This window comes from Myotis lucifugus, unplaced genomic scaffold (assembly GCF_000147115.1).
Source record: "Myotis lucifugus unplaced genomic scaffold, Myoluc2.0 scaffold_10, whole genome shotgun sequence".
NCBI lineage: Eukaryota > Metazoa > Chordata > Mammalia > Chiroptera > Vespertilionidae > Myotis > Myotis lucifugus.
Window position 1 is genome coordinate 8,424,679 of NW_005871058.1, and position 11,501 is coordinate 8,436,179.

An 11,501-nucleotide genomic window follows, 5' to 3' on the forward strand; every position below is an offset into this window, starting at 1 on the left:
TCCTTCTCCCACAAATCACCTGACTTCCCTGAAAACTCTGTAACACACCCTTTGGCTGAAAAAGAGCATTAGGCAATCGGTGAAATCCCCCATTCCTCCTTTCTCCCTCTGCAGCCCTGGATAGAGGAATCGTAGGCCTGAGAGAAGTATGCAGTTCTTGTTTCAAAAGCAGAGGGAGCTCTAAGATCAAGACTGAGTCACCCTTTCCCTATGACATGGTCTCCCAGCCCCCTCTGGTTTAGGTCAGGGAATTTCAGACATGCACACTGGGGTAGAGAATCATATCACCAGAACCAGGACAGGGCAGCCGGAAGAGGTTCCTGCGGAGGGAGCGTCCAGACCCCGTACTTCTCTCCTTGGGAGCCGGCAGGGTCGCCCAGCATGCCCACTGGCAAGAGAGGGGACTGACCCACTTGCTTCCCTCAGCTTCTAAAGGTAAAAACCTTAAAAACGAAGAGCAGAGCTTTGATGGAGGCAAAAAGAAAGCAGAAAACTTTACATACAAAGGTTTTGGGCAAAGATGGAGGGTTGGAAAGAGCAGAATAAAACGAAGGCAAAAATATAGATACTGTAACCTATTTCTCTTAGGTACCTCCTCCACCTTCACGTCACCCCACCTCATGTGCCTAGTACTGTTTTCAGGATTTACATCTGGCCTGCCCCCACCCCTTTGGCAAAACTTTTCTAGAAACGGTGGGAAGATGATATCTTGTCTGTTTTAGTGAAGGGGGAAACCTTGCCTCCTGGAAAATTAATGTAGAAAATGGAGGGAATACCTTTCTTTTCCTTTTATGTTTATTGTCATCCAGCTACCCCTTTCCTCCCTCCCCACCCAACCCTGTCTCAGGCCAGTTCTCCCAACGTCACTGCCTACTCCAGTGAAAGAAGCTCTTGCTCCATCAGTGTTCATTGGGAGCATCAATAGAAATGCATGCAATAATAAATATAGCAAAGACAGCTGGTTTGAAGTGATAGGGGGATCACTGTCAAGAGAGAACATGCCTTAGATGAATGGGCACAATGAGGAAAGACTCCTGAAAACCTGAGTGGAAATGGTGATCTTGTTCCGTGAGGGCAGGAGAGAGACGGATGAAGTTGGGGCTGGGCTGGGGGGTGGGCTGGGGTGAGGGTGAGGAGGAGAACAGAGGAGGGAGAAAACTGGGATCAAGTACTCATTCTTTTGTGTGTTTTAAAAAATATATATTTTTGTTGATTTCAGAAAGGAAGAGAGAGAGAGAGAGAGAGAGAGAGAGAGAGAGAGAGACATCAATGATGAGAGAGAATCATTGATCAGCTACCTCCTGCATGCCCAACATTGGGGACTGAGTCTGCAACCTGGGCATGTGCCCTTGACTGGAATCGAACCTGGGACCCTTTGGTCCGCAAGCCGATGCTCTATCCACTGAGCCAAACCAGCTAGGGCCATACTCATTCTTTTGGAGAAAAACTGGGATAAGGTCCAGAGAGCAATAAGAGAAGGATATGATTTAGTTTTAGTTTAGAAAGTTAATTGAAGTAGAACCAGGAGGGTGTGAGGAGATAGGGGTCATATGGTGATGATATAACTGTTTAACTGTGTGTTATTCTTATGAAGGTGACACTGACCACAGGTGACTCTCCAAAGCAGTTGCCTGTGTTTGTTAGACAAATACAGCTAGGCCTGCCCCCATCCCCTTTAGCTCCAAAGTCCAGAGGTGCTGAGAGCCAGGTCCAAGACACGTGCTGCTCACCAGGATGGACAAATTGCCAACAATGTGGTAAGTGACCATGAGTCTGCGGAGATCTGCATAGACTCCATTCTCTTCATCTTCTTAAGAAAACAGCTCAGTTCTGAAGCCTGGGTTTTGGTTTGATCTATGCCTTTTTACTTTATTCCAACCTAAGATTCTCCTCCCCATATTGTGGTTCTTGTCTCTGTGACAAATGCTGGAGCTCTGCACTAGTCTTCTGTACCAGTGTCGCCCCCTGCTTCATATGCCTTTTTTTTTTTCAGGTGCATTGTTCTGTTTTCCGTTTTGCCATGGGTTTATGCTGAGCCTACTATGTATGGGGAGATACTGTCCCCTAACTATCCTCAGGCATACCCCAATGATGTAGAGAAAACTTGGGATATAGAAGTTCCTGAAGGGTACGGGATCCATCTCTACTTCACCCATCTGGACATAGAGCTGTCAGAGAACTGCGACTATGACTCGGTGCAGGTATATTATAATAAGCACCTACAGGATAGGACTGGGGGATCAAATGAGATGGAGGAGGGAGTGCCACAGGCATATGGTGAACTAGAGCTAAATAGTCGTAAGGTGGTATGTGTTCTACTTTCCCTGTCCCTTTTTCTCTCACCGCTGTATCAAACTATTACCCTTTTCTAGCTTCTTTTTGACTCTTCTCTTAGATAATATCAGGAGGCATTGAAGAAGGGAAAATCTGCGGACAGAAGACCAGCAAGAATCCCAACTCCCCAATCGTGGAAGAGTTCCAAGTCCCATCTAATCAACTCCAGGTGATCTTTAGGTCAGACTTCTCCAATGAAGAGCGTTTCACTGGGTTTGCTGCATACTATGTTGCAGTAGGTAAGGCTTACCCTTCTCTATTGACTCATTGATCCAGCTAAAGGATTAGAAGCAGGATAGACATTGAGCAATGCAGTGAATAAAGAGTGTTTATAACTCTTACAAAGTGTTGACTTGCCTTGGATCCCTTTATGAGTTGCCTTTATGAAATTCAAACACATGATCATAAGTTAGTAGTGATGATGATAATGTTAACAACAAATAATACACATCAATTTATTGAGAGCCATTATGAAGTGGGCACTGTATAAGGAATGTTACCTATATTAATTTAATCTTCACCTCAACTTTCCAGGTAGGTATTACTATCTCCATTTAAAGATAAGGAAAGTGAGGACAAGAAAAGTTAAATAACTTGCCAAGACTCACACAAGGAATGTGTGATATTCAAACCCCTTCAATATATGGCAAACAAACCTTCAAATTCTGTGTGCTTCTACACCTAAAATAAAGTTAGAACATCTCACAAAGCCAAGCTATTAGATTAGACAGAAGTGCCATCATCATACAAAGTAATAAATATACTGATTGTTTATCCCTGCAGAAGACATATCATCATGTTTAGCTTGTGGAGTATTTTCTTTGGAGCTGAAATGCTTGTTTGTGAGAAGGGCCAAGTGTCTCTGGCAGTGAGAGCTCCCTTATAGCTGTATAATCTTTAGGCACAACTTTGGAGTCACCTTTCAGGAGAGCAATATAGAATAATCCCCTGATGAAATGTGATTTACTGAAGGTCTTTAAACAACAGTTCTTTTTTTAAACTTTTCTTGCCCTTGCAGTTTTGGGTTTAACCTCACTCTTCTTTCTAGGTCTATTGCCCTTGACCTCAATCTTTCTCTACTTTTGTAGATATTAATGAATGCACAGACTTTGCAGATGCCCCTTGTAGCCACTTCTGCAACAACTTCATTGGTGGTTACTTCTGCTCCTGCCCCCCAGAATACTTCCTCCATGATGATATGAAAAATTGTGGAGGTCAGTTTGGCATTGAACGGGTGCATAGTCCCTGAGATTTGGGTTGGCTTGAGGCTTCAGTTAAGGGCTTTAACTATCCTTCAGCCTTGATTTGGAATTTGGTATCTATTCTTAGTTAGCTTAGAGTGAGGGGTGGGGGGCACAAGAGTGGAAGACGACAAGGTTACAGAGTCAAGTTAATTAATTGGAGAAGAGAGATAGATGCCTTTGAAGAGTCTATCTGTGACTGTTTATAACTATGAAAGGCTCTATCACAAGCAATGTGATGGAAACCCAATAGGCACTGGGTATCTTTACTAATATTTATTGGGTGTATAATTGCTGCATATGGGCTCCAGTCAGGGACTGTCAGTTTATAAGAGGAATCATAGAAAGGGCAGGAACTTCTTTGCTTAGCCTATGTTTGATTTCCCCTTTCTCTTTTTCTCTCTTAGTCAATTGCAGTGGGGATGTGTTCACTGAACTGATTGGGCAGATCACAAGTCCCAATTATCCTAATCCATATCCGGAGAATTCAAGGTGTGAATATAAGATCCTGTTGGAGCAGGGTTTCCATGTGGTGGTGACTGTGCGGAGAGAAGATTTTGATGTGGAACCAGCTGATTCAGAGGGCAACTGCGTTGACAGTTTAGTTGTGCGTGATAGATGATTAATTTTCCTCTCAACTCACACAGAGAGATTTCTTCTAGAAGATAAATTATTTTTCCTCCTTTCCTTTCTCCCCCCACCCTTTGTTTTATTTTATACTATTTTTATTTATCTCCCTTATTTTACCTCTTTCTTTTAGTTCACTCTCTCTTCTGATTTCATCATGTTGTGTCCTTTCAGTTTGTAGCAAAAGACCAGCAATTTGGTCCTTACTGTGGAAATGGATTCCCTGGGCCACTAAATATTGAAACCCATAGTAATGTTCTTGATATCATCTTTCAAACTGACCAAACAGGGCAGCAAAAGGGCTGGAAACTTCGTTATCATGGAGATCGTGAGTAATCTAAAAGTTGTGCTTTGGTTGGTTGTAAAAAGTCCCTGGACAATGTAAAATCAAAACAGGCAGATTGTTGTAGAGAGGAGTATCCTGATTACTCCCCATTACTCGGCAAGATCTAGACCTGCCAGTGGTTGCTAGAAATGCCTCAACGTCTAGAAATACTTCAACTGGACCCGTGAATGCAGGCAACTTGGGAGCGGTTAGTTAGTAATGCCTTATTATTTTAGGTATCTCCATATTGGAATATTAGACATCAGGATTGAGGGTGACTGGATGATTTTACAAAGTGTGAGGATGATGTAAATTGAACAGAGATTATCCACCTATTTGGTGAATTATTTTTCCTGTCCTTTCCAAGCAATCCCCTGTGCTAAAGAATTCACTGCCAATTCTGTCTGGGAGCCTCAGAAGGAAAAATATGTGTTCAAAGATGTGGTGAAGATAACCTGTCTGGAGGGGTTCGAAGTTGTACAGGTAAAGTACTGTTAGGGGCTTTTCCCTAGTCCCTAGGGGAGGATGAGCATACTGGAATTGCCTTATTGTTTTCTGAATATTCTTGTTTGAGCAAGGTATAACACCTTCTCCATAAACAGGACAGCTCAGGATCTTTAGTTCTTCCTGTGAGTCACAGAGCTCCCTGGCCAGCCTGGCATTCTCTCTGTGCCCAGTCCTCCTGGGGCAGGGGAGCTGATATGCTGGGGCAAACTTGTCTTTTAGCCCCGACTCCTGGGTGCTTTGGGTTATTCTGCTAAGATGTCCCCGAGGGTTTTGTGGTGAGGATTCCTCTTTGATTCGAGGCCAGAGATTGATTCAATTTTTTTCATTTTAATTCCCCAATCCCTCCTTATAAATTAACGGTGATGTCTATCTTTCTCTAGGGAAGTAGTAGCTTGACACATTTCTATTCTACTTGTCAAAGCAATGGAAAGTGGAGTAATTCCAAACTGAAGTGTGAACGTATGTATCTCTTTAAAATGGGACTTTTTTTCCCCTCCCAAAAGGCATTGGAAGATCAGCACATCAAAATTCACATGTATGGTTTCCTTTCAGGCTTGTGAGAGTGGGTTGGGTTTTTGAAGGGAAACCATCATGAAGTCCCAACTCTGATGTGGTCCCAGGACAAACTGGCAGGTTTCTTTAAAAAAAAAAAAAAACAACACACAAAAAAAGAGGCTTGGTAGAGTTAATAGCACCCGATGGGTCCATTCCTGGCTTCTGCAGGGGCTTCTACCAACCACTGAGAACCAGGTTCTTCCTTGTAGCTTTCAAGGGTCTGGAATAAATTGGAAGGAGTGAGTGATACCAGTTGGACAGCATGGCTATAGAGAGGCTGGTGTGGAGAGTCATTCCAGATGTATTTATGGATGTAGGAGTGGGGCAGAATGAAGGACGTGGCTGGGAGGATGGAACTGGTCTAATGACCAATGACTTCCTGGGAAGAGTGTCTATCCTGACCATCGCTCTCCTGCCTTCCTCTTGTAGCTGTGGACTGTGGCTCTCCTGATCCCATTCCGAATGGTAAAGTCGAAGAACCAGAAGATACTTTATTTGGTTCTGTTGCTCGCTACACTTGTGAGGAGCCATATTACTACATGCAGAATGAAGAAAGTGGTAGGTTTTTTTTTTTGACTAGAGAAAAGAGAGAGAAAGGGTGAGAGTGTTGGAGGGTGAATAGCACAATCTTGCTGTGCTGGAGAGAGTTTGGAAAGAAATGAAGGAGATGAGATGGATTCTGTCCATACTCTTGGCTTATTCTAAAGATATAGTTTTTATATGGGGCAGGGTAGGTTCCATAGGATTATTCATAGTGAATCATAGAGATCACCTAGCTCAGCTTCACAACTAGGCAGGAGTTCCCCCTACAATATCCATCTTTATGTGAGTATCCAGTGTTTGACCAATTATTTAATGTAGAACCACAGGAGTAATGCTTCCAGCTTCAAGTCACCACGGTATGATGGCTGGCTTTCTTGATGGAGAGGCCATAGTAGTGATAGAGGAAGGACTGGATGAGACATAGTATGTTCCACTTCATTGCTTTAAATTAAATTAATTGATTAAAATTTGTTCTCTCTTGAAGCACTTTCCCAATCACTGCCATAACCCTCTTCCTTCCACTTTGGAGACTATTCTTTTCCCTCCCTAGGTAGGATAGAGGTCAGAGAAATTGTTTGGAAGATGTTATCAAGATTTTTTTCTAATTTATATGACCCAATCTCCTCCTCAAATCCCAGAGAAGTTGAGGCTCTGAAAGAAAGGGGGGAATAGAAGATAGAAGATACGGTGGTGAGAGTGTCCTGTGTCTCTTGTGCTATTCCAGGCGAGTATCACTGTGCCGGAAACGGGAGCTGGGTGAATGATGTGCTGGGCACAGAGCTGCCACAGTGTGTTCCAGGTAATCAGGGCTCAGGCTTGGGTAGAAACCATAGCCACTGGTACAGGTGAGTGGGGTCAACCTCTGAAAGTAGCTGTAATCCTTCCGTGTTAACAATCTGGGCCTACCAGAGTGTAGCTCAGTGAGGTAAAGACAATAAAAAAAATGAGGGGTTGCAGACAGATCAGAGTGGAGTAGGAGAAGGCTCTCAGGCAAAGCCAAGATAATAATGATTCTGGTAGTAACAACAGTGTTACTATGGCCTGAGCTAGTTAATTGAATTTATTACCTCATTCAAGTCCTTGCAACAGCCCTATGAGGTAGGTATTATTAGTCCCATTTTACAGATGAGTGAATTAAGTGCAAGCTCACAAAGTTAGTAAGGGGTAGGGGTAGGCTTCGAACCCAGGTCTGAGGCCTAAGCCTGTTACGCTCAACTCAGAGTCCATCAGGCTGACTAGTGAGGGATATGGGTAAGACAACTTTACCTGAAATAAAATTAATTTTTAGTAATACTGGGTAATGGCAAGTGATCAAACCTAAAACCAATCAATGGGGAATGAAATGAACGAAGAGAACCCTCCCTTTGCCTTATTTCCATGGATCTCTAGGAGGGACTCAGCTATAAGTAGGACTTCAGTAAAGAAGGTGATAGCTTTTGATTTGAGCATAAGATGAAGGTAGAATGCTTGTCTCTCCTACTGTCTGTATGAGGAAAGAGTTTCCCAGCCTGGCTCCCAGGGATGAGGTCTACGGGGCCATGAGTCAAGTTGTCCACAGCGTGAAGCAGTAGTAGTTCACACACTGCCTCAGTTTACCCAGTCTTTCCCATAGCCTGTTTGTAGAATTGGCAACATGGGATGTTTAGTCCTTAGGTATGTTCAGAATGAGTCAAGTACGAAGATGGTTGACCAAACACAGGGTTGGCTATATTGTGCTAGAGAACTCTGAAACCTGGCAGGTTTTTAAATGGTTGGAGGACTTGTAGGAGGCTAGCAATCTATTTCCTGCTCCTTCCTAACCTTGTTCTTGTTCCTTCCTAGTCTGTGGAATTCCCAGTAAGCCCTTTGAAGGAACACAGAGGATATTTGGAGGGTCTTTTGCAGATATTGAAAATTTCCCCTGGCAAGTCTTCTTTGCAAGCCCACGGGCTGGTGGGGCTCTCATTGATGAGCATTGGGTGCTGACAGCTGCCCATGTTGTGGAGAAAAACCGGAACCCAGAAATGTATGTTGGGTCTACCTCAGTGAATCGTGAAAAACTGACAAATTCCCAGACGCTCATTCCTGAACGTGTGATTATTCATCCGGGTTGGACCTACCAAGATGACCCGGAAACACGGAAGAATTTTGACAATGACATTGCGCTGATACGGCTTAAAGACCCAGTGAAAATGGGACCCACTGTGTCCCTTATCTGCCTGCCAGGCAACTCCTCAGAGTACAACCCCTCAGAGGGAGCCTGGGGACTGATTTCAGGCTGGGGCAGAACAGAAAATAAAAATATTGTTTTAAAGCTCAGAGGGGCAAGGCTACCCATTGCTCCTTTACAAAAGTGCAAGGAGGTGAAGGCAAAAAAATCGGGAGTGGATGTGAAAACCTATGTTTTCACTGATAACATGATCTGTGCTGGAGGAGAGAAAGGTGTTGATAGCTGTGAAGGGGACAGTGGTGGGGCCCTTGTTTTACCAGACCCCGATAAAAGTAATCCCAAATTCTATGTAGCTGGCTTGGTGTCCTGGGGCCCACAATGTGGGACCTATGGGATCTACACAAGAGTGAAGAACTACATTGACTGGATAATGAAGACTATGCAGGAATATAGTACCCCCAGTACGGACTAATCCACACATATTCCACCAGTCTTTCCAAGGGCTAGGACCAATCTGTTGCTTTCTGTCCTTCACACCTATGATTTAAATAGAACTTGGGTGTAGGTATACATGGCTGGAGGTAGTGTTTGATCATGACATAGTGTTGATCGTTCAGTGTGGTCTAAATCTGTGGATAACAACATGGGGAGGGCACTTCTATCTTGCACTATTCCATAGGGAGTCCCCTTTCCTGATGATTACCTGGTGTTACAGTTCTGACTCTGAAATTTATTGTTGGGCATACCCTTGATTTATTTGTTTCCCTTTCATCTGTCCAAAGTTCTACTTACTCTATCATTCTCAATGTCTACTATCTACTTGTAATAAAGCAGGTTTATAACCCAGTTCTGGCTGACTCGTCTTATTCCACATCAAGACCTTAGCACCATAGAAGGAGAGTGTGATGAGAAGGCTGTTGTGTCATGGAAATTCAGACATCTAGCAGCCAATATATATATACTAGTGCACGAATTTGTGCAATGGTAGTGCCTGTTTGGAGGAGGAGACTGCTGGAGGTTGGCTGGCCTGCCACCCCGATCAGGGCTATCAGGGCTATCAGGGCTGGGCTGGCTGTGGGGAGGAGCCGTGGGAGGTTGGCTGGCCGGCCCCACCCCCTGATCTGACGGTTTGCTGGCCACAGTGGGCATCATAGCAACTGGTCGTTCTGGTCTTTATGGTATTCCGGTCGCTGGCTGTTCATATATATAAATATACATATCTATATATATTTCTAGCAGCTAATATTGAATTGCCATGAAAATGGGGAATTCAGTTTTTCTCCTCTCATTTAATTAAAATATACTGAATATTATGGATTAGCATGAACATCGTCAACACTCGATATCATATTTGAACTCATTAAGCATACTTGAACCTCATTGAGAAGTCCACATAGCAACAGTTAGGAATTGGGCTGTTTAAGTATAAAAATTGAGGGATAAACTGTTTTCAATATGTCTCCGGATTAATTTTTCCTTTAGTACTCATTTGTATAATACAATATTATTGACTGGAATAAAAAAGAAAAAAAATTCAAACATGCTCTTATTTTGCTTTCCTGGTGGTTTTGGTCCAATGGTCAGGCCAAGCAAACAATGGTCATCACTGGATGGAACTCTGTACCAAGAAGTTATAGCAAAGCCCCCATGAGAATAACCCTAAAAGACTCTCTCTTCTGCCGAAACCGGTTTGGCTCAGTGGATAGAGCGTCGGCCTGCGGACTGAAAGGTCCCAGGTTCGATTCCGGTCAAGGGCATGTACCTGGGTTGCGGGCACATCCCCAGTGGGAGATGTGCAGGAGGCAGCTGATCGATGTTTCTCTCTCATCGATGTTTCTAACTCTCTATCTCTCTCCCTTCCTCTCTGTAAAAAATCAATAAAATATATTAAAAAAAAAAAGACTCTCTCTTCTATTCCTTTTCCAAAGGAATGGAAAAAAAAATCCCATAAAACTCCTCCTGCCCCCTAAATGATTACTGATGAAAAATAACCACACAATAGAGACTAGTATTTTTTAAACAGAGGCTAGGAGAGCTATCTTAGGTGGCAGTTGCTCTAACAGGGTGTCTTATGAAAGCTGTAGACTAAGAGTAAGAATTTTGGAGGACTCTGGTCTGTTTAATGTGACGCATAGCTTTCAGGAGAACAGTTTTTTTTGTTTTTTGTTTTTGCCAGAAGCCAAAAGGGGTGTATTTAGACCCCATAAAAAAAAAAACAAAAAACGGACTTTGATCTCCCATAGACCAAAAGGGCTAAATTCCACAACTGACCTTAGATTGGAGGTTAACACATGATGAAGTAATCAGAACTCGATCGAAGGGTCTGAAGAATCAAAGGGGAATTATAATAGGGAACCTCTGGGAAGAGTGTGTCAAGCCATTTACATTATTTCTTAACTGTAGAAGTTGAACCCCCACATGTCTGTCATTACATGTGCAATAGAATTGACATTGTACCCTGGACTACAGTGTTTGGGGTGGGAAGAGGGGGATTCCTCTAGAGAAAAAAAGAATTGGAAAAATATTAAGGTTAAGAAACATGCTCATGATGTAGAAATTTTCCTTCTTTTTTATAATTGGCTACTAGAATCTGACAAGTATCAGAAAAAAGAAGTCTACCCCCACCAGAGAGAACCTTCAGTCTAGTTGGGTTCTGCTCTTGCTGATAGGCTGAGGTACTGGTGAAAGAATTTCCTCTTCACAGCTGCGCTGTACAGTGGAATGGGTGTGGCTTTTGCAATTCCCTGGGTGAATGGCAGGGAGGGTTTCTAAATGAATCATCATCAGAGACTTCAGAGCTGGGAAGGGCTCATCACCAAGGCCTCGAAAATCATTCATTGTGGCTTGGAGGGTATCAATGATACTGCTTGGCAAGTCACTTGGGAATAATATGTATCTGTTTCACCTGAAATTCAGGAAAGGACTTATTTTCTAAAGCAGGTGATCTGTCACATTTCTTTGGTCAGAAGAAAATGGACTGGTGGGTCAGCCCCTCATGCCAGGGAGAAAAGAAGATGCCCAGAGGCCAAGAGGACTTGATAGGAAGGAACCCAGTTAACACTGGACTAATCCAGAATTTTGTGACTCTAAAGTTGCTTTTATTGTGATTTCCTAAAATCAGAAATATATTCTGTGGTAATGTGACTTTATGCTTTCTGCATATCTATTCTTTTGTTTAAATTAAAAATATGAGAAAGCCATATTTTCAGCTTTATTGAGA

General features: G+C 43.0%; 1 protein-coding gene across 2 annotated transcripts; it reads left to right on the forward strand.

The window, feature by feature from the left end:
- Positions 1–256: 256 nt before the first annotated feature.
- Positions 257–9,127, forward strand: C1S (complement C1s). Of its 2 annotated transcripts, none has more exons than XM_023749997.1 (12): positions 257–435; positions 1,595–1,757; positions 1,994–2,201; positions 2,396–2,573; positions 3,423–3,548; positions 3,983–4,182; positions 4,377–4,530; positions 4,895–5,010; positions 5,415–5,493; positions 6,019–6,147; positions 6,857–6,931; positions 7,954–9,127. In XM_023749997.1, exons 2-12 carry the CDS (start codon positions 1,735–1,737, stop codon positions 8,751–8,753), a joined length of 2,088 nt encoding a protein of 695 aa, XP_023605765.1. In that variant the 5' UTR covers positions 257–435; positions 1,595–1,734; the 3' UTR covers positions 8,754–9,127. The 2 variants fall into 2 exon arrangements, with proteins under 2 accessions (XP_023605765.1, XP_006084247.1); XM_006084185.3 differs by having other exon boundaries at positions 1,680–1,757.
- Positions 9,128–11,501: the final 2,374 nt, after the last annotated feature.